Source organism: Sorex fumeus, unplaced genomic scaffold, assembly GCF_029834395.1.
Source record: "Sorex fumeus unplaced genomic scaffold, SorFum_2.1 ptg000044l, whole genome shotgun sequence".
Lineage (NCBI taxonomy): Eukaryota > Metazoa > Chordata > Mammalia > Eulipotyphla > Soricidae > Sorex > Sorex fumeus.
The window spans coordinates 62,873,847-62,897,188 of record NW_026606101.1 but is presented as its reverse complement, the minus strand read 5'-3'; the positions used below and the strand labels follow the sequence as shown (position 1 = coordinate 62,897,188).

At 45.3% G+C, this 23,342-nt stretch overlaps 1 protein-coding gene across 3 annotated transcripts in view; it reads left to right on the top strand.

Annotated features, from left to right (window-relative positions):
• SENP5 (SUMO specific peptidase 5) overlaps nucleotides 1–23,342 on the top strand; it is a 41,799-nt gene that overhangs the window by 5,362 nt on the left and 13,095 nt on the right. For all 3 annotated transcript variants that reach the window (XM_056121127.1, XM_056121129.1, XM_056121126.1), the window contains 4 exons: nucleotides 10,740–12,250; nucleotides 19,879–19,984; nucleotides 20,107–20,245; nucleotides 20,784–20,831. In XM_056121127.1, coding sequence (XP_055977102.1) covers nucleotides 10,771–12,250; nucleotides 19,879–19,984; nucleotides 20,107–20,245; nucleotides 20,784–20,831 — 1,773 coding nt within the window. In that variant the 5' untranslated portion in view covers nucleotides 10,740–10,770. The remainder of the gene's footprint in view (nucleotides 1–10,739; nucleotides 12,251–19,878; nucleotides 19,985–20,106; nucleotides 20,246–20,783; nucleotides 20,832–23,342) is intronic.

Below are 23,342 nucleotides of genomic sequence, written 5' to 3'. Positions count from 1 at the left end.
TGTGTGTGTGTGTGTGTGTGTGTGTGTGTGTGGACAGTTGGTAGTGGTGGTGGTGATGGTGATGTGTTTTTATAGAAGCAAGTTAGTTGTTTGTTTTTGCTTTGCTTTTGGGGTCATATCCAGCGAAGCTCAGAGGTTCCTCCTGGTTCTGCACTCAGTGGGTTTCTTCTGACTCTTCACTTACTCCTGGTGGTGCCTGGGGGACCATATAGGATGCCAGGGATTGAACCCGGGTTGGCCGCGTGCCAAGCAAATGCACTACCCACCATGCTATCATTCTGGCCCCAAGCAAGATAGTTTTAGTTGAACAAAATTTACTTTGCCATGATGGGAAAGAAGAGAGGAATATGTGTTCAAGAGAGAACACAGGCTTTTTATGGAATGGAAAGAGCAGAGAGATCTATATTCAAGGGAGAACACAGGCTTGAAAGAGCAAGCCTGGATCATGTTAATAAAATTTTAGAAGAGGGCTCAGTAATTAAATAGTAGAGCAGGTAAGGTGCTTGCCTGGCCACTGCACACCCAGGTTTGATCCCATATGGTCCTCAAGTCCCACCAGGAGGGATCCTTGAGTACAGAGCTAGGAGTAAGCCCAGGGTACCTCTGGATGTCACCCCCAAAACCAAAGCAAATGAAAACAAACCAATCCATATATGCATACATACATGTTGGGACATGTATGGGCTGGAGCGATAGCACAGCGGGTAGGGCGTCTGCCTTGCCCGCAGCCAACATGGCCGACCCGAGTTCGATTCCTCCGCCCCTCTCGGGGAGCCCAGCAAGCTACCGAGAGTATCTCGCCCGCACGGCAGAGCCTGGCAAGCTCCCCGTGACGTATTCGATATGCCAGACACAGTAACAACAAAGTCTCCAATGGAGACGTTACTGGGCCCGCTCGAGCAAATCGATGATCAACGGGAGGGCCTTACTTTACATGTTGGGAAACTGGCAGGGTGGTGATGTAGCTCAGGGATGGAGAACTTGCTTCAATGTGTTTTAGGTCCTGGATTTCGTCCCCAGCATATGTTCCCTCCCCTCTGCCCCACCCACCCAAAATAGAGACAAAGAAAAACATACAGGATTGTTTGAAAATCTTTAAGAATAATATTTTCAGATCTAAACCTTACTTCTCCGTTTACTATAATAAACACAGTAGCTGGAGATTTAGTCTTTGGAGTGAAAAGGTAAAGTAGAGCCTTGATCGGGGGAGATTGTGTGTAGCCGAGGCAGTGCTTTATAAAGAGACTCAGTGGGAATTGATGTACCAGGCAGAAACCTGTAGCCTCTTCTGTCCTTGTTCCCCACACCCTGCCCTGCTCCATCATTTCCCAAGTCTGTAAAATCTTGATTTGAACATCATGTCTCTAAATTAAATTTTATGATGCCGCTTTTGATTCCCTAGATCAATAATTTGGCTGGATCTGAAATTCTGTGTTAAAAATACTTTCCCCTCAGAATCTTGAAGATATTAGAACATTTTCTTCTAGTTTGGACTCCTCTTTATTTTTTAAGACTGGAATGTGACATTTTATTCTACTAAAAATAAAGCAGGTCCAGAGAGAGTGTAGCGAGGAAGGCACTTGCCTTGCACTCAGCCAACCTGGGTTTGATTTCTGGCACTACATCTGGCCCCTCAAGTCTTGCCAGAAGTGATCCCTGAGCACAAAGCAAGGAGTAAGTCCTGAGAACATCCAGCTGTGACCCCAAAGCCAAAATAAATTTTTTAAAAATGATAAAGATAAAGCTGTACTGGACTTTTCAATGTATCTTTCCTGGACTTGAAATTACACAGATTAAATAGAACAGGGATACTGAGAAAATGAATCATAAAAATAATGCATGCAGTGCAAGTGCTGCTCTACTGTCTCTCCAGAGCTGATACAGGTCCTTTCATTAATCCCTGCCACCTAATTAACTTGATACCAGATTTTTCCATGGAAAGACAGTTTTCACTTTGTAATTTTAGGTATTTGTGGAAGATATTTTGATCCTGTATAAATACCATTTTCCACCATTGAGCACCCATTGATGATTCTTTTCTGAAATCCCTTATTTCTGAGAAGAGTTGCAAATTAGAGCTTTTCTGTGTCCATCATTCCTTCTGTACTTAATAAATTGGGAAATTCTGAATCAAATCTGTAACTTCTGGGCCTGAGTGATAGTATCAAGCAGTAGCTGGTAGAGTGTTTGCCTTGCACATAGTCAACCTGGGTTCTAGCCCCAGCACCCCATAGGGCCTCCAGCCCAAAAGGAATGATCCCAGAGTACAGAGCCAGGAGCAAGCTCTGAGCACTGCAGGTGTGAGACAGAAACAACCCCTGTGACTTGTCCCCGTTTCTGTGGGTTGTGTTTTTGGCCTAGCAAACCTGCTTAGGAAGATGAGGGCCTCCCAAGCCCCTCTTTGATTCTCAGCTAGCAAGACTGACAGCTCTGTGCAAGGGTCCGATGATTACTCAGCCCACCCTGTGGTACCTGGGAACCTCCACATGTGCCCTTAGCAAAGGATGCGGGAGGCAGTTGGTGCCAGGGCTCAGCCCCGACTACCGTCCTGCCTCTGTTCCTGTAGTCAATGGTATCACTGTCGACTTGAGATATTTGGGGGAGGTTTTTTTTTGCCTTATTTGGTTATTTTAATTTGGTTTGGTTTTGTTTCTTTTGGTTTCGGGGTCACACCTGGCGATGCTCGGGTAAGTCCTGGCTCTGCAATCAGGGATCACTCCTGGTGACCAGGGGGCCCATATGGGATGCCAGGAACAAACCCTAGTTGGCAGGGCAAGCGCCCTACCCACTGTACTGTCACTCCGGCCCACAAATGCTTGTTCTGTTCTTGAGTTATAACCTATTATTTACATGCCCATTTGCTCTGTTAGTTTTCGGACAGGGAGGTGGTGTTATTTTGGGCCATGCTTTGCAATGCCCAGGGCTTGCTCCTGGCTCTGTGCTCAGGGGTTACTGTGATAGCCCTCAGGGATCATATGCAGTGCCGGGGTTGGAACTAGTTCAACTCATGTAAGGCAAGCTCCTTAATGCCTGTACTCTGATTTCCAGCCCAATTTGCTCAAGTGGGTGGTTTGGGCTTTTTTCCTATTGTGAGATTTTTCAAGTTAGCACCTATGTTCTTTTGACCCAGTATTTTGAGCGCTTGCTACTTTCTTGTGCTACAAAGATACATTCATTTTCTTTGCCCTAGTTCTGGAATTAAGCATTTCTTTAAATAAAAAATAATATTTAGAAACCAAGATCTGGGTGCCAGGAATGCTTATTACTACTGAATGTTATTCTTTATAAACTAAAAGGCTGGAAGCTAGTAGTAAATGTAAGCTTGTATCCAGAGATGTATCTGTAAGCACAGTGAGCGTATACTGACATCTCTGGTCATCACAGATAATATTTTATCTTTCTGTATTTCTTTCCAGTTTGTAGCCCCTTTCAGTGTAACCATTTTTTAAAAATAAAGTGTAACTTTTTAAGTTGAATCAAGGTGAAATACAGTGTCAACAAGTTTTTATGTTTGGGCTTCAGTTATGAGGCGTCAATAGTGAGAAAGCTAGTTCTAATTGTAACTTAAAAAGTAATTTCCAAATAAACTATTTCTCTATGAATAAAAGCAAATTTACAAACTAATACGGTGCTTATGGGCTGGAGCGATAACACGTTGGGTAGGGCGTTTGCCTTGCAAGCAGCCGACTTGGCCAACCCAAGTTCCATTCCCCCACCCCTCTTGGAGAGCCCGGCAAACTGCCGAGAGGATCTCGCCCGCACAGCAAAGCCTGGCAAGCTGTCCATGACATATTCGATATGCCAAAAACAGTAACAACAGGTCTCACAATGGAGACGTTACTGGGTCTGCTTGAGCAAATCGATGAACAACAGGAGGATAGTGCTACAGTGCTTATGTGTAGTTCTTTTGGTTTTTTTCTTGTATTGTCAGATGTTTTTCAAATTTTTCAAAGTGGGGCCGGAATGATAAAACAGTGGGTAGGGCATTTGCCATGCACACAGCCGACCCGGGTTCAGTTCCCAGTATTCCATATGCCCCCCCAAGCACCACCAGGAGTAATTCCTGAGTGCAGAGCCAGGAATAACCTTTGAGCATCGCTGGGTGTGACCCAAAAAGCAAAAAAAAAATTAAAGTAGTTTCAGAATTAACTATTTCTCTATGAAAAAACATTTGCAAGCTGATACAATGTTTTTATGTAGTCCTTTTGATTCATGTATAGTCAAATGTTTTTCAGAGTTACTTGGCAATTTTTTTCCACTCTGCTTTCAATTTATTTACAATTATTGTAATATCGCTAGGTTTTTTGTTAATGTTTGCATTTTGAATTCTTCATGCATTGTTTTTTTTTTTTTTTTTTTTGTGGCTCTTGTTGTTTATTTGCCTTGGGGTCATACCTGGCAGTGCTCAGGGCTTATTCCTGGCTCTGCTCTCGGGGATTACTTCTGGCAAACCATGTGGTACCAGGGATCGAACGCAGATTAGCCATGTGCAAAGCAAGCACCCTACCTGCTGTACTGTTCCTCCAGCCCCATTCTGGTTGGTTTTGAACATCTGTATTTTGTAACTTCTTTCAGTGTTTGTTGTGACTGTCACGCGGGTGGTGCTAGGGGACCCAGTAACCAGCAGTGCTTGAGGAGCAAGTTATATGCTCCCCCACTGGACCCCCATGCCTGGCCCTCATTTGCATTCTTTTAAGAATATGAAGCATTAAAAATTGTTCCTCGAGTGCCTACAGGAGTGATCTCAAGCCACTTTTAAGGACTGAGCACTGCTGGATGTAGCCTCACTGTCACTGTCCTCCCGTTGTTCATAGATTTGCTCAAGCGGGCCCAGTAACGTCTCCATTGTGACAATTGTTACTGTGTTTGGCATATCGAATATGTCACGGGGAGCTTGCCAGGCTTTGCCCTGCGGGCGAGATACTCTCGCTAGCTTGCCGGGCTCTCCGAGAGGGGTGGAGAAATCGAACCTGGCTTGGCCATGTTGGCCGCTTGCAAGGCAAATGCCCTACCCGCTGTGCTATCGCTACAGCCCATGTAGCCTCAAAATAAAATTCATTATTGAGCCCACAGAATAAAATTAGCAATAGTATTCTGCCAGATATGATGGTGTGGCATATCAAATTGAAGGGTAGTCTTTGGGGCTGGGGTTAAAGCTCAGAGTAGAGCAGTCACCTTGCATGTGCGAGGACCAAGGTTCAGTCCCCAACAGTAGCACTAGCGCCAGCAGTCTCAAATTATGATACAAAACTTAAAAAACAGTCTGGAGAGGTCATCTGAAGGCAGGGCTCATGTTTTCCCTCACCAGCACGGTTCAGTCTCCAGCACCACATATCGTGCAGATCCCTGAGCACCCCTGGTTGTGACTTCAAAACCAGAAATAAAATTAAAAACATTTAAAAGTCTTAAATTACAATACATACAAAAAACATTTTATTTATTTAGTTATTTATTTATTACCAGAGAATTTTGAGATCAAATCCAGAGACTGAGAATAGTGTTAGGACAGTGTACCCATTTTCAGAAGTAAAGAAAATCAGTCTAGAGTAACCCTGGTTTTAGGCAAATATTAGTTGAGTAGAAGTATATCAGACACTCTAAGGACCAGGGAGATGTCTCAAAGGACTCAAACTCTTGCTTTGGGGGTAGGAGTCCTGGGAGTTAGGTTTCTTATACTGTTAGGTTTCTGGAGCACCCCTGGGAGTGCACCCAGACCCCCAAATATATTTCTTAAACACCAAGATCTGGGGGTAAGTCAGTGGGAGTGCACCCGCTACGCAAGTGTGAGGCTGCTGGGTTGGGAGTTTGAGCACCGGCATTACCCCACATGTATGAGGAGAACAAAATATAAAGGGGGTAGGATGCTTCCCTTCCAGTTGGCTAGTCTGTGTAGATCGCCGGCACCACATATGGTACCCCGACATTGCCAGGAGAGAGCCCCAGTGCACCTGGTTTTAGGCCCCAAAACCAAGAAGAAAGAAAGTGAAGATAACAAGGAAGGAATCAGTAAGCTTGAAAAGAAAGTCCCTTATATTCTCCTCTTCCCATATCTTGTAGGCATCTTACTAGTTCTGAGTGGGGCTTCTTTCCCTCTTAAAACCATTAAGTATTTCTTGGAAAACCACTTTAGTGACAGTGAATCCCTTTCATTGCTGTTTGTGTGAGAAGTTCCTTATTCCTTTTTAAAGCTAAGTGATAGCCTTCCCGGGTAGAGTATTGGGTGGAGATCTCTGTAGCACTTGGATTTTCTGTTTGTTTTTAGGCCGCACCTGTTGGTGCTTAGCGGCCACTCCAAGACCTGCTCAGCCGTTGCTCTCACAGTGCTGGGGGTGGGACCAAAGCACGTCTTCAGCCCCTCATTGAACTGTTTCTCCAGCACCCCGACTTAGCACTTTGTATAACTTTCCCTTTACTTTCTATTAAACTTTTCATCTCTTATATTTTTCGTTTTCTTGGTTTTTTGTTTGTTTTTGCTTTTGGGCCACATCCAGTGATGTTCAGGGCTACTCCTGGCACTCACGAATTATTCCTGTGCTCAGGGGACCATATGGGGGATCGAATCCAGGTCAGCTGCATGTAAGGCAAATTCCCTACCCATTGTACTGTTGCTCCAACCCCTATTTTTCTTTTCCCCTTAAAATTTCTTTAGTTTAAGGCACAACACTGTTTCGGATAACATTCTAGCACTACCCTCACTTGACATCACGTTACTCATTGATTCGCTCAAGCGGGCACCAATAACGTCTCCATTTGTCCCTGTCGCATGCTAGTGTAGCCCAATGGCATCTGCTCATTCTAGGAACACGAAGAGCCTCAAACCGATCGTTCAGGATCTTGATGAAGAAGTCTGACCATCTCATAGGTTGGCGGCCACACAATCTTTTGACGTTCCGTGGAATCTAGTCAGTAATGGCTCTAGTCCAGCGGTCGTCTCTAAGTCTCATTACATGTCCAGCCCATCTGATTTTCAACTCCTTGGCAAACGAGACAGCACCCCTGATTCTTGACCGTTGATGGAGGTCGAAACTCCAGGTTCTTTTTCTCATTTGAGTGAAGTGTGTTACTCCAAGCATAGCTCTTTTGATTCCTCTTTGGGAGACCCGAATAGTGTTCTCATCCTGTTTTCGTAGGGCCCAGGTCTCTGAGGTATATGTTAATGCAGGAAAAACAGTAGAATCGAAGAGATGTGCCCAGAGCTGGAGGTTCTATTTCCTCTTAGCTATTTCTTCGATGCTCTTGAAGGCATTCTAAGCCGCTCTCTTCCTCCTGCACAACTCAGGTGCTAGGTCATTCGTCGTCTTGACTTGTCAACATAGGTACACATAACTATTGCATTTGGAGATGTTCATTTCGTTAAGAGCGAATGGAACGTCAGGAACGAGACCGTTTCTCATAAACATTGTCTTGGCGAGATTCAGCTGTAGTCCGACCTTTCCACACTCACGGTCAAAGTCAGCCAGCATTTGTGCCGCTTGGCTGATGTTTGGTGTTATTAGAACAATGTCATCAGCGAAGCAGAGGTGGTGTAGTTGCCAACCGTCTATCTTCACTCCCATTCCTTCCCATTCCAGTCGCATGACGTTCTCGAGGGTGGTACTGAAGAGTTTCGGTGAAATGGTATCACCCTACTGAACCCCTCTCTTGACGTCAATGATCACCTCCCTGTAGAATGGTGAGAACCTGGTAGTGAATCCACAATACAGCTCACAGAGGATCCTGATGTATTGAGTTTGAATGCCCTGTTTGGCTAGGGTCTCGATGACCGCTTCCGTCTCAACAGAATCAAAGGCCTTCTTTAAATCAATGAACGTTAGACAGAGCAGCATCTTGAACTCCCAAGAAACCTCAGTGAGCTTGGTTATTGTGTGGATATGGTGGATTGTGCTGAATCATTTTCGGAAATCGGCTTGCTCGCATGGTTGTCCTTCATCTAGTGTTCTGCCTATCCTATTCAGGATGACTCAAGTGAACACTTTGTAGATGACAGACAACAGGCAGATCGGGCGATAGTTGCCAATGTCGTGGATGTCTCTCTTCTTGTACAGTACAGTCCTGCTGGTTTTCCATTGGGATGGAACCTTGCATTCAGACAAGTAGCGTGCGAAGAGCCGAGCCAGTTTATTGATGAGTACTGACGGCAGGTTCTTCAGGGTCTGACCTTGTCTGGGCTGAGGCCAGAGTGACCCAAGCACAGCCAGAAGTAAACCCAGAGCAGCAATGGGTATAGTCTAAGCCCTTCAGAATCCCCCTCCCCTCCCCCCACACAACCCACCAAGAGTAAAGTCTTTGGACTGATAAGGAGACTGAGCTCCCTGCTGAGATTCTGATGTATATGTATTTATTAAATCGTTCCCTGTGCATGATGGCGTGGTGGGAAAACACATGCCCTTTCGAGAATGTACTGTGTGAACAGCTGATACTCCTCAGGCATCTAGTCTCTTTTTCCTTCCCAGGCTTTTAAAATTTTTAAATTTTAAAATCATTTAGTTGTGATAAGAAGTAGAGTCAAAACTTAAAAATTTCGGGGTTGGGGCTGGAGCAATAGCACAGCAGGTAGGGCATTTGCCTTGCACGTGGCTGACCCGGTTTCGAATCCCAGCATCCCATATGGTCCCCTGAGCACCGCCAGGAGTAATTCCTGAGTGCATGAGCCAGGAGTGACCCCTGTGCATCGCCAGGTGTGACCCAAAAAAAAAACAAAAAAATTCGGGGTTGGAGCAATATCACAGCGGGTAGGGCATTTGCCTTGCACGCAGCTGACCTGGGTTTGTTTCCCAGCGTCCCATATGGTCCCCCGAGTACCACCAGGAATAATTCCTGAGTGCATGAGCCAGGAGTAACCCCTGTGCATCATCGGGTGCAACACCCCCCCCAAAAAAAAAGAAAATTTAAAAATTTTCTTCTGACTTTCTGCCCTGTTTGCTTTATCAGAAACAAATTTCAAGGCCAGAGAGATGGCACAGGAGCTTAGGACCTTTCCTAGTAGCACAGGGCCCAGTACATTTTGGTCCCGGCACCACAGGGAGTGACCCCTAGCAAGCGCTGAGCATAGTTAGGTGTGGCGAACAAAACAACAGCAAAAAACAAACTATTTATGAAGAATTGATCCTTTGTTTTTGTTTTGGGGCCACCAGGCTCATTCGTGGTGGGTTTGGGAGACTGTATGGGTGCCAGGGTTCAAACCCATGTAGGCTGCATAAAGGCAAGCACTTTACCCACTGCGCTATCTCTAGATAAGAGATTTGTTTTTTGTTAGTCTTCTGTCCGAGCACAGTGTTGCTTAGGGTTTACTTCTGGTTCTATGCTCAAGGATCACTCCTGGCAGTGCTTGGAGGACCAAACACAAGCGGAAATTGAACTGGACTGGGCCACATTCAAGGCAAGTTCCTTAATCCCTGTACTATCTTGCTGGTCCCAGGAAATGGAACTTGACTCATTTGCAAATTTTTTGCAAATACAGCAGATATTTCATGTTAGAGTATTTATGTCTTCAAGAAATCACACTAGGTGGAGTTTCAGTAGCACTGTAGTACTGTCCCTCTGTTGTTCATCGATTTGCTCGAGCAGGCATGAGTAACGTCTCGCAACAAATTGTGAGACTTGTTGTTACTGTTTTTGGCTTATGGAATATATCACGGATAGCTTCCCAGGCTCCGCTGTGCGGGGGAGATACTCTCGGTAGCTTGCCGGGCTCTCCGAGAGGGGCAGGGGAATCGAACCCGGATCGGCCGTGTGCAAGGCAAACACCCTTCCCCTGTACTGTCACTCCAGCCCGGAATTTCAGTATTGGAGTTTCAATATTTCCTGTTTTTTTGTTTTGTTTGTTTTTAGCTTTTTGGGCCTTGCCTGGCAGTGCTCGGGCTGGAGCAATAGCACAACGGGTAGGGCGTTTGCCTTGCGCGTGGCCACCCCGGGTTCGATTCCTCTGCCCCTCTCCGAGAGCCTGGCAAGCTACCCGTGACGTATTTGATATGCCAAACACAGTAACAACAAGTCTCATAATGTTACTGGGCCCACTCGCTCGAGCAAATCAATGAACAACAGACAGACAGTACTACAGTACTACAGAGCCTGGCAATGCTCAGGGGTTAACTCCTGGTTCTACACTCAGAAATTACTCCTGTTGGTGCTTGGAGGACCATATGGGATGCCGGAGATTGAACCCGGGTCAGCCTCGTGCAAGACAAAAACGCCCTCCCCACTGTACTATTGCTCCAGCCCTGAAATTTATTATTTCTCAGAACTTCCTCTGCTTCTAGTTTTCAACCTTGTAACTTAAATTGCAATGAATTCAGGTTTCCCCACTCTAACCAAAAGTAGAATGTGCCTGTGAAACCTTTATAATAGGCAGGAACAGCATGAAGTGAAAAAGCAATTCACATTAAATTGAATGAAACATGTGTTTGGTGTCCCAGAGCACATAACCTACCAAATCACATCAAAATGAGGTGAAACAAAATAATGCTAACATAGAGTAAAACTAAGAGTTAGTGTTACATCAGGAGCTTTCCATGATGTGCGCGCCACCCTGAAGAACAGCTGCTGCAAATAAATGTTGAACACACTTTGCCATCAGAAGAGGAAGCTCTTCATATTTCATTTAGTTTATGAAAACTGGTACTAATGTAAGTCATTACAAGTGAAGTGTCATAATGTGAACTTTCAAAAAATGGGAGTGGCTTGTATATTATTAGGTTATACATTAGGGCTGAAAGTAACTTTTTTTCTTTGCCTTACAGCTGCATCCAGATTTCATTATGCATCAGAAAAATGAAAAAACAGAGGAAATTTTTATGGAGAAAAGGAATTCACCTTGCCTTTTCTGAAAAATGGAATACAGGATTTGGAGGTTTTCAGAAGTTTTACTTTCACCAACACTTGTGCATTGTGAAGGCCACCTTGGGGAGGCCCATTAGTTGGTGCGGTCTGCTGAGAGCTTCCCAGGGCAGAAGGAAGGCCCTCCGACTCCAGAATACGTGGATTCAGGTTGAACCTCCTTTCACAAAGATAAAGTCTACCGCAGCTGCTCAAAATGTTAGCACATTGTCCTCTAAGGTGAAAAGAAAAGACACAAGACACCTCATCGCTTCCCCGAGGACCCTCCTGAAGCTCCAGGCGGAGAAGTTGCTGGCCTCGGTAGGGAACTCTGGCCATGAGTACTGCGGGGAGGACTGTCTCCCGAAGGCTGTTGCTGACGGGCCAGCAAGTAGCGCTTTAGGCCGGGCCAACGGTCACCGACCTTGGACAGGGCCACGTGCTTCTGAGTTTCCCATGAAGTTCATTGGGGAGAGCCAGAGGCCCGGGGAGAGCGGCACGATCGTGGTGACGTTGAGCAACCAGAGGAGAAAGCGCTTTTGTTACGGCTGTTACCACCACAGGAATGGGGGGTCTCTGATTCCAAAAAGGTTCCCACTTAACCATCATCGAAGAACAAAATTATCTCTTATGATGTATGATAAATTATCCATGATCAGATTTCGGTACAGGATTCTCAGATCCCAGCATTTCAGAACAAAAAGCAAAGTTTGCAAGCTGAAGAAGGCCCAGCGGAGCTGGGTGCAGGTCACTGGAGACCACCCAGAGACCCCGCGGGAGACGGGCGAGGGGCGCAGCTGCAGCCCTAAAGACCCTTCCTGCCGGCCTCAGTCGTCCTGCCCAGATATGGACAGCGATGCTGCGGTGCAGGGCAGGAGCTCTCCCGCGCCCGACGGCCCCGCCAAGGGAAACTCTCCCCTGGGCAAGGAGCTCGGGGTAGACGGAACGTTCCCCGCCCCACAGAACGGCAGCGCCACGTGTGGCTGGGACAGGTCACCCTCTCCCTCGCCCGGGTGGGAGTGCACAGAGATGCTTCCTGGCACCCCCTTCCCAGAGCACCAGGCGAGTGACATGCTCATCTCGGAAACTGAACGGGAGGTCCAGGCCCCGGACCAGGAAATTCGGACGAGTGTCGTCACCGACGACGACAGAGGTCAGCTGCCTGTGTCCGGGCCAGATGAGTCTGTGCGCGGTGTCAACGGGCCCGGGGCTGACGAGCCTGTGGAGATTGAGGGCGCCTGCCAGATGGAGGAGGCTGGGTCTCTGAAGCAGAACATCCTGAGCTCCGAGTTGCTGGACCACCCTTACTGTAAAAGCCCACTGGAGGCTCCTCTCTCGAGCAGCGGGCTCAAACTAGAGAACCAGGTGGGCGGTGGGAAGAACAGTCCAAAGGCCTCGCCTGTGGATGACGAGCAGCTGTCCATCTGCCTGTCTGGTACGCCCTTCCCTTCCTCCCCCACTCCCGCCGCACTCGCTGGGAGAGCCCTTTCACATCTGGATTTCCCCTTAAACAAGTGGGCGTCCTTCCCGAAGCCTTTATGTTACTGTATTATTTAGGTATTCCAGAACTTGCTTCATCTTGATTTCTGGACGATGTGTATTGCTGTCTGCATCTTCCTTCTATGAAAGAAAGAAAGAGATTCTTTATACTTACACAGTTGTTTCTGGACGTTAAGTTCCTAGCAATGGGACAGATGTTGAGAGAGCACGCACCCTGAAAGTTTCCAAAGAATTGTTAAGTTACCCTCTAAAAAGTTGAGCCAGCTTACACCTGTTGAGCCTTGTCAGTCTTATCAGTCTTATCAGTTCTTTGTTTTATTACAAGTATTTAACTTTTTATTTAATGGGGGCTTTGTCAGGGGGGTCTGAGTCACACCAGGCTGCTCTGTGACTGGCCACTCTGGGGCTGCTCTGCTCCAGCTCTGCTCTGAGGTCATTTGGAAGAGCAAGTAGTGTTGGGATTAAACCAGGGTTGGCCGCATGCCAGGCAAGCGCTTTAACTCCTCAGTCTCTAGCCCTAACTTGAGTGTTACAGTTTGAGTTTATTTTTATATGTTATTTTCTTGTTCTGTATATAATTTTCCTTTATTTATTTTGGAGAAGCCATACCCAGCAGTGCTCAGGGCTTACTCTGTGTTCAGGAATTACTCCTAGTGGGGTTCAGGGGACCATAGAGGGTGCCAGGGATGGAACCTGGGTCAGCTGCATGCAAGGAGGCAAGCTCCTCCCTCACTGTTCTGTTGCACAGGCCACCTTTGTTTATTTTTGTTTTGCACTCTTGATATTTATCGAATATATAATCAACTTGTGTATAACACACTTATAGTTCTGAAGAATGTAGCAACAGATAGGATACACCTCTGTGGATTTTAAGTCATTCTAATTGTAAAGATACTAAATGTTGATTATAAATGTCACAAGTTTAAGTTTTTTTCTCTCACCAAAGGTAAAAGTTTTTGTACCCTGACTTTATAGGTGGTATTTTTCTCAATAGAAATTTTGTATTGTAAATAGTCAAGTTATCCTTCACTTGTTTTTGTTTTTGTTTTGTTTTGTTTTACTTTGGGGGCATACCTATTGATGCTCAGGGGTTGTTCTTGGCTCTGCACTCAGGAATTATTTCTAGCAGTGCTCAGGGAACCATAAGGGATGCTGGGGGTCAACTCAGGTCAGCTGTGTGCAAGGCAAGTGTCCTAGTCACTGTACTATCTCTCTAGCCCCTGTGCTCGCTGAAGGCTCCCAATTTTTACATTATGCTTTAAAAAGTCTTGCCATAATCTTTCCCACAAATTTAATTGGTTTACCTTTCTTTTTTGAAAGAAATGTGGCAGTATCAGTCTTGGAATTTACTCGAGATATAAAAGAGTACAAGTATACCAAGGCATTACTTAATGTTGTCTTGATAGCAAAAAATAAAAAAAAGAAAACAACCAAAACAAGTGTTTCCATGGAAACATATATTATGGCACATTCAGGCAGCAGCATACCATAAAACTGTTAAAGAATAAAGTCAGAGAGATAGTACAGCTAATCGAATGCTTGCCTGCACACAGCCAACCTGGTTTTGATCCCCAGCACCCCATAGGATCCCCTGAGTCCTGCAGGGAGTGACCCTTGAGCACAGAATCAGGAGTAAGCCCTGAACACAGTCGAGCGTGGCCCCAAAACAACAACAAAATTAACATTCAGTTGTGCTTGTACAAGGCAGCTGGAAAAGATTCGAGGGAAACTGAGGATGTGGTGTACAGGCAGAGCGTGTCCGTGCAGGGTGCCCGGACCTGGGTTTGATGCCTGCTACATCAGGCCCACTGGGTATGACTCCCACAACAGCAACAAAAGTTGAGGGAGGATACGAAAGTCTAGGATTTGCATGCGGTGATTTTTGTCTTGTTTCGGGGCCACACCTGGCGTACTGTGGGCTTGCCCCTGACGCTGCACTCAGGGATCATTCCTAGCAGGGACTGTGGGATGCTGGGATCGAACCCAGGCCTGTGGTGTGCAAGGCAAGCACCTTACTTGCTGTACTGTCTCTCCAGTCCCGCACGCAGTGGTTTTGTGAGGAAGATTCCTGTGGCACATAGATTCTAGGTGTTGAAGCTTTGTTTTGTGTTGGGGTCACACCTGCAGTGCTCAGGCATTACTCCTGTCTGTGTTCATGGAATCCCTTCTAGTGGGGCTTGAGGGGGGGACTCCTGCCTGGCTGACACAGGGGGCTCACCATGCGAGATGCCAGGGATTGGATTCTGGGTGGCTGTTCGGAAGGCAAGCACATTGTCTGCTGTATTACCACTTCGGGCCCCATGATTTGGTGTTATTTGTTTTGGTTTTGTTTTTATTTTATTTGCTTTTTGGGTCACACCCGGCAATCCTCAGGGGTTACTCCTGCCTCACGCACTCAGACGTTACTCTTGTTGGTACTCGGGGGACCATATGGGATGTTGGGAATCGAACTCGGTCAGCTGCGTGCAAGGCAAACGCCCTCCCCGCTGTGCTATCGCTCCAGCCCCTGGTTTTGTTTTTGAACCACACCTGGCTCCTGTGCTCAGGGATCACTCTGGCTGGCTGGAGAGACCCTATAGGAGGCCAGGGATTGAACCTCGGCATCCACGTGCAAAAGCAAATACCCTACCAGCCACTCCAACCCCAAGATGTTTGAGAATTTTTTATTTCAAAATTAAATTCAAAATTAAAAATTTTAATTTCAGATACAAAAACTCACACAAAACAGTTTAAGTGTACATGAATAACTGGTAGTTGGATCTATATCATTTGCCTAGCCCAGCAATAGAACATTGATCTTTGGAAGGAAGTGTGGTTACTAACACAGTTTCCACGTGGAGGAGCCTTGGAAACATGTTAAGTGGAAAGAAGCAAGACAGGAGGTCAAGCACAATGATTCCCTTGATTTGAAGTGGCAAGCATAGGCAAATACAGAGACAGGAAGTAGATTGATAGTTACCAGCGGCTGTGGAGATGGGAGAAATCAGTGACTGCTCATGGATACAAAGTATGACACAGTTTCTGGAATTTGGTAGTAATAATGTTTATAAAACTAGATTTTCCAGGAAAACGGCAGTTGCAGTTAAAGAGGGTCAAGTTTGTGATGTACACCTCACAATCCAGGAAAGTTGTTAAAAAGAAACACTGGTGAGACGTTTGGAAGCATGATGAGAGTTACTGCAGTAAGATTACCAACAGTTTGGACTCCACAAACACAGAATCTCACGTGTGTACATAACAAAAGTCATAAATGGATATTTGAAATATGTAGACATACGTGTGCTTTGACCATGAAACTTGATTTTAGCAAGCAGTAGAAGAAAGATACAAAATTAAAAGTCTAAATGGTCATTAGAAGGGAATTGTTTAAAATATGGCATATTCATTTAAATGGCGTACTAGATTATTTTTGAATTGACTTGAGGTCAAGTGTTGAGCCTAGAAAAAAGCTTTAAGAAGAGTCATGTGTGCTGTTTATATGTTTGGGGATTGTGTGGTTTTTTGGTTTGTTTCTGCTTTGCTTTTTGTGCCACACCCAGCAATGCTCGGGTTACAGGCTCTGCGCTCAGGAATTACTCCCGGTGGTGCTGGGGGGACCATATGGGATGCCGGGGATTGAACCCGCGACGGCCTCGTGCAAGGCAAATGTCCTACCCGCTGTACTGTTGCTCCGGCCGGCCCGGAATGTGTGTTCTGAAGTGAGGACACGACAGTGAGCCACACTTCCCTGGCTTGTGGAACGCCCTACGTTCATTCCCTCGCACCGCAAAATATAACAAAACAAAATGTACGGTCACAAGGGCACAATAGTTCTAAATGAACCGTGGGTGACTGCCACTTTATTTTATAAAATTATTAGGAAAAGCAATTAAAACCAGGGGTCAGAGAGAGTTTGACGAGCCGAGCACATGCATTCCATGTAGGAAATCCAGGTGGGCCCCCGGCCTTGCATGGTGCCCCTCGCACCGCTGGGAGCATCCCTTAGGCACCACGTGTGACCCCCCAAACAAAAGGAACTACTGAAAGTTAAAGCTCCCATCCGTCTCAAGTTTATAAAAATGCTCAGTCCTTCTTTCTTCTAGACGATTAGCATGTTTTTTCACTGAGAAGAGAGTAAAGATATCTCTCTGGCTCCCTTTTTATAGCAAAATGAATGACAGCTGTGAATGAAAGATTGCTGACAATTGTAATACTCCTTATCGATCGTTGGTGGGGGTGGCACCTGCCATTCGGTCCCGTTCTGGACTTGGTGTTTCTGTCTTCATTCTATTCTGTTTAGTTACTGTAATTAGTTTGATCATTTGGTGAGAGTGGAACATCCTAATCTTGTCCCTACCCACCATCTCTCTTTCTTCTCCTTTTTGTTTTTTTGTTTGTTTGTTTTGTTTTTTGCTTGTTTGCTTGGTTGGTTTTGTTTTTTGTTTTGGGGGCCACACCTGGCAATGTTCAGTGGCTTACTCCTGACTCTGCATTCAGAAGCCTCTACTGAGTGATGCTCAGGGGACCAATGGGATTCCAGATAACAAACCCCAGGTCGGCCGCGTGCAAGGCAAACACCCTACCCACTGTGCTATCGCTCTAGCCCCTAGTTTTCCCTAGTTTTCTTTTAAGCAAATAATTATTCCAGGTTTTGGTCTGTTTCTTACTCGAATTACATACTGCTTTTTACTTACGTTTTGCGTATCCTTTAAGTTGACCCTTAAATATTTATGTCTTATTTTGTTTTCATTTTTAACACTGGTGATAATAATGATAAGATATGAGTGCATCATCAGATATGCAGTTACAGTAATACTTAATATTAACATTTTATAAGTCTCAAGTTTTTTATTAATATTCAGATTAATACTGTCACTGTACTGCGCTGTCCTCCCGTTGTTCATCAATTTTCTCGAGCGGGCACCAGTAACATCTCCATTGTGAGACTTCTAGTTACTGTTTTTGGCATATCGATTATGCCACAGGTAGCTTGCCAGGCTTTGCTGTGCGGGCGGGATATTCTTGATAGCCTGCCGGGCTCTCCGAGAGGGACAGAGGAATTGAACCCGGGTGGGCCACAACCAAGGCAAACGCCCTACCCGCTGTGCTATCACTCAGCCCTGATTAATATTTATCAGATATTATTCACCTGTACATTTTATTAAGCCTGCACATCTACAATGCTAGCTTTTATCTCCATAAAGATAGAAAAAGCACAACAAATATTTCAAAGACTTTTCTTTTGTGGGGGACACACCTGGTGGTGCTCAGGGCTTACTACTGGCTCCCTGCTCAGGGTTCATTCCTGGCAGAGTTTAGGGTCCCATATAGGGCGCTGGGGATTGAACCCAGGTCACCAGCATGAAAGATAAGGGCCCTACCCACTGTACTATCCCTCCCTCCATCCCCTCAAAGACAGTTTTTAGGAACAAGTCTGAGATCAAGAACAAGTCCGTATAAACCTAATTATTGATCACTGCAGTTTTGCAGACTAGAGGAGAAGTATATATTGTCAAAGACTGCCAAAAGCAGCTATGTTAGAAAAGTTTGAAAAAATAGAGTCAGTTGAGTCATAGAACTTAAAAAGGCCTTTGAAGTGGAGGAAATTGGCTACCATTCATGTAGGGTTTGAATTCAGTGGGCCTGTGGTCACCTCATTAACACTGGTAGGCTATTTCAGGCTGGGACAAGGCTATTAATACTGTTGCATGCCTGGGATGAGCCAAATTTTTGTTGATTCTCTAGCGTGTTTTACTTTGACTGTCCTTTCTTAGCAAGATACTGAAATTTTTATTACAAGATCAGATCTAGGCTCTTAGATCTGACAAAACATTTCTGCAAAGATACTCTTTTTTCACAGTCTTTATCTTTTTATTCATTGATGTATAGTTGACTTCTTTTCCATTTGTACAGCATAAATGTTTTGTTATTTTGGTTTGGGGGCTAGCATCTCCAGCAGTGCTCAGGACTTAATACTGTCCATGTTCAGGAAACTGTATGCAGTGCTGGAATCAAACCAGGCTCATATGCTTATTAAATTGACCTGAAGACTATCTTATATTCTTGCAAAATTTACCCTTTAATCCTGTTTCCTCTCCTAAAACACACTTTACTAGCTGCTATCCAGTTAAACTCACTTCATATTATCATTTCTGTATCACCATAATTCTGCCAAGTTGGTGTTAAAAATTGCCTTAGAATTTGTCCCCTGCTCTGTGATGGAAACTGCATGCTTTCACCGAATCATACAGTGACAACAATCTCCGCAGTTCATCATTGTGCTTTCTGCTCTGTTGTGCTGCGAGGTGTCCGTGCTCCGGGAGTCACATCTGCTGTCAGTCTGGGCTCTTTGCTTTATGGGACTGTGCTGGGAATGAACAGCTTCCAACATGGGGCCTTCCCACTAACCACATTCCCAGGTCTGGATTTTTTTTTTCTTTTTGTAAGAATTGCTTTCGTATCCAGGATTCTGGAGAGGTAGTGGACAGGGCTGCAGGGCTCTTGACTTGCATGCAGCCGACACAGGTTCAATTCCCAGCATTCCTTTTGCTCCCCTGAGCCCCACCAGGACTAATCCCTGCGTGCAGAGCCAGGGTTAAATCCTGAGCTCTGGTGGAAATGGCCCAAAGAAAGGAGTTACCTTAATCTCCAGATGTGATAGCCACATTTAATCTGGTGATTAAAATCTTTAGATTTTACGTTCTTTAAAAAACCTTTGAAAAGGGGGCAATAGAGCACAGTGGGCAGGGCCCTTGCCATGCATGTGGCCAGTAGGGATCAATCCGCAGCATCCCAGATGGTTCTCTGAGTGAGCAGCACCAGGAGTAAGCCCTGAGCACTAACAGGTGTGACCCTAAAACAAAAACAAATTTTTTTTTTAAATTTTTAATCATTCTGATGCATGTGAAGTGGTTTTTTGAAGTATTTAGACAAAGCTTGGTAACTGGAATGGGAGTAGTGGGGAGTGGGGGCACCCTCAGTGGTGCTCAGGGCTTCCCAGCTCTATGCTCAGGGATCATTCCTGGTGGGGCTGGGAGACTCTGTGGGGTGCTGGGGATCGAACCATGTCGTCCGCTTGCAAGGCAAGGGCTCTGCCTGTTGTACTACTTTGTCTTTGGCCCCTAGATTTTACTCTTTAATAGAGCGAAATCTTCCTCAAGGTTAAGCGACTTAAAGATGTATATAAGACTGAGTAGTATTCCATTACTTATCTGTGGCATATATTCCACATTATCTCCATTTATTCATTGGTTATTGGGTTGTTTCCAAATCTTTTTGTTTTGTTTGAGGGCCACGCCGGCAAATCTTAGTGATCACTCTTCAGTGTGCTCAGAGTACAACGTAGGGTGCCAGGCATCACAACAGGGTGGGCTGCATGCAAGGCAAGTGCCCTGCCCACAGTGCTGTTGCTCCAGCTCATGTTTCCAAATCTTGTAAATAGCACAGCAGTGACCAAAGGTATGTTTGGTATATGTGGTAATGATAGGTTAAGTGTTTGTTAAGTGTTGTCTACAGGTTAAGAACTTGGAGACAGACTTTACTAAACATTTTTTTATCATTTTAATTTTTATTTCTTCCTTCAAGGATTCCTGGATGAGGTTATGAAGAAGTATGGCAGTCTCGTCCCACTCAGTGAAAAAGATGTACTTGGACGATTGAAAGATGTCTTTAATGAAGACTTTTCAAATAGGTCTGTCAGTGATGCTTAAGATGAGCCTTTGAAAGTGAAATTGCTATGATTTTTTATTAAGAAAAGTAACAGCAAACAGACATCATGATTTATACCTTTTCTTAAAATTTTTTCCATTTCAGGAAACCATTTATCAATAGGGAAATAACAAATTATCGGGCCAAACATCAAAAATGCAACTTCCGCGTCTTCTACAATAAGCACATGCTGGATATGGACGATCTTGCAACCCTGGATGGTCAGAATTGGCTGAACGACCAGGTCAGTGCACTGTAGCGTTTCCGTGTGGGAAAGGCCCAGAAGATAGCGGACAGTACATTTAATTCAGAACCTCTAGGTTGACCTCACTGTATTCTTTGGGACCAAGGATTCTTTTTATTCCTTAATAAAGTGACTCTTAGTAACACCAGTATCTAAGAGATTTAGTTAAAAGGTAAAGGTAAAGGCCCTCCCGTTGATCATCGATTTGCTCGAGCGGGCCCAGTAACGTCTCCATTGGAGACTTTGTTGTTACTGTGTCTGGCATATCGAATAGGCACGGGGAGCTTGCCAGGCTCTGCCGTGCGGGCGAGATACTCTCGGTAGCTTGCCGGGCTCTCCGAGAGGGGCGGAGGAATAGAACTCAGGTCAGCCATGTTGGCTGAGTGCAAGGCAAACGCCCTACTGCTGTGCTATCGCTCCAGCCCTAAGAGATTTACTATTAGCAATATGAGTATGTTTCTTATTCTGAGTGGGACGTTTTGAATTATATATACATGTATATAATTGGCAAATTTCTTTTAATGTTGGCTCTTTCTAGGTTATTAATATGTATGGTGAGTTGATAATGGATGCAGTCCCTGACAAAGTAAGTGATAACTTAGTCTTTTGCTTCTAAAGGAAAAGTTGTTTTTGAAATTTTATGTAATCATTTTATTCTCTTTAGATTTTCAGAAAGGGGTAGATTTAGTTTTGATCATGTACTAGTTTGGGGGGTAAGTTCTAAAAAATATTTCTGTACAGGAACGATTTTTCTATTACTTATCTTTATGGTTTTTGTGCCACACTTGGTGGTGCTCAGGTCTTCCAGCTGACTGTGCTTGGAGATCTCGTGGCTGGGGCTCGGGGTGCCGGGGTCTAACCCTGTCGGCCAAGGGCAAAGCGAGCAGCTGCCCGCCGTGCTGTCTCTCAAGGCCCTTGAGTGGTTTCTGCATAAAGGTCGAGTTTGCTTATTTTCTTCAGAGTGCCTTTGTTACTCTCTTCAAGAGGGGGTATTCTTTTTTCTTGTCTTCAGTAGATACTCAAAAGGGATTGCTTGCTTAAAAATTCTTTTAAGTTTTACTCATTTTTTTGAAAAGTGGCAAAGATGTTCTTCATATTCTTTTGGGGGGGAGGCGGCCTCAGCTGGCGATGCTCAAGGGGTACTCCTGGCTCTGCACTCATGAGTCCCTTCTTGACATTGCTCGGAAACCACACAGGATGCTGAGACTCGAGCCTGGGTGGGCTGCGTGCAAGGCAAATGCCCCCCCACCCGCCACCCCCCGTGGGTCCTTTGATTCCGGCCCGTTCATGTTCACGTTCACGTGGACAGATCTGAGAGTTCAAATGCATACTCCTTTCAGTTCTCTCAAGAGTCTAGTTACGTTGAAACCAAAGCACAAAAATTTGTAAGTCTACAACTGTACCTCCTGGTATTTCACTAATAAAAATTAAAAACAAAAAAAGAATCTAGTTACTTATTTCTGGGGCCGGAGTGTTAGTGCATTGAGTAAGGTACTGGCCTACTCTCATTCCCGGGCACCACTGGGTATGGCCCAAAAAGCAAACCAAGTAAAGTAAAGTAAAGGCCCTCCCGTTGATCGTCGATTTGCTCGAGCGGGCCCAGTAACGTCTCCATTGGAGACTTTGTTGTTACTGTGTCTGGCATATCGAATACTCTCGGTAGCTTGCCGGGCTCTCCGAGAGGGGCGGAGGAATCGAACTCGGGTCGGCCATGTTGGCCGCTTGTAAGGCGAACGCCCTACCCGCTGTGCTATCGCTCCAGCAAAAATAATAAATTTAAAAAATATTGTATATTAAAACTCAAAACATTCAAAAATACTTTTTTTAAATTTTTTAATTTTATTTATTTATTTATTTATTTATTTTTGCATCATACCCGGCCATGCACAGGGGTTACTCCTGGCTCATGCACTCAGGAATTACTCCTGGCAGTGCTCAGGGGACCATATGGGATGTTGGGAATCGAACCTGGGTTGGCCGCGTGCAAGGCAAACGCCCTACCCGCTGTGCTATCACTCCAGCCCCTAAAAATACTTTTATCTTTTTCAATATTCAAATACCCGATGGGCTGCTTTTCCAAAACCTTTCTAACTGTCTTTATAAACTTCCAACATTATTGATGAATATACGTAAAAGTCTTTCTACTTTACACTTGGAGACAAACTTGCGTGTTTTTTGAGGGAGGGACCCTCCCAAGCACTACTGAAGGAGGCCCTGAGCCTCTGGGATGCCCTGTTAACCAGCCGGGGTGCTCAGCCAGCGACGTGCAGTGCTGGACATCCTTGCCAAGGCTCAGGTGGTGCTCCGAGCTCAGGGCCACCCCTGCAGTGTTGGGGAGACTAACTATGGTGCATGTGCTCCAGCCCTTTGAACGACCTCCCCAATTTACACACTTTGTTTACTTTTGTGGCCACATCTGGTGGTCCGCAGTGCCCAGGGACCACTCCTGGCGGTGCTTAGGGGACTCTACAGTGCTAGGATGCAGTCAGGGGCAGCTGCGTGCTGGGCAAGCACCTTAGCTGCCTTCCCTCCCCCCATTATTTCTCCAGTCCAATTCATGTTTTAAATTGGAAGCATAATCATAATCTCATTCTTACATAGCCTCATTCGACTTTGTCACCTGATTTGGAGACACTTGTGAAGTGTACTTTATAGTAATTTGAAATAGAATGTCTGTGAGCTGTATAATGTTTTTTCTCTGCCGTGATCATTATTTATAAATTTTTGCTTTTGCTTTTGGGCTACTCCCAGCTCAGTGCTCGGAGATTGTCCCTAGCGTTGCAGGGGATCATGTGGTACCAGGGATCGAACTCAGGCCCCCTGTATGCAAAGCATGTGCTCAGCTTGTTGAATGATCTCTGTCTTTTCTTTTTTGGCCGTGGGTAAGCCCTGGTGCAGTGGGAGTTGAGGCACATCTGGCCCAGGGCTTACTCTCTGCTCTGGCTTCAGGTCACCCCTCTCAGTGCCCAAGGGGCCATATACAGTGCCGGGGACCTCGCCAGGCAGGGTCCACTGCTGTGAACAAGGCAGACAAGCACTTAAAACCTTGGCACTGTCTCTCCAACCCCTCATCATTATTTGTAAAAGAAAGTTTTCA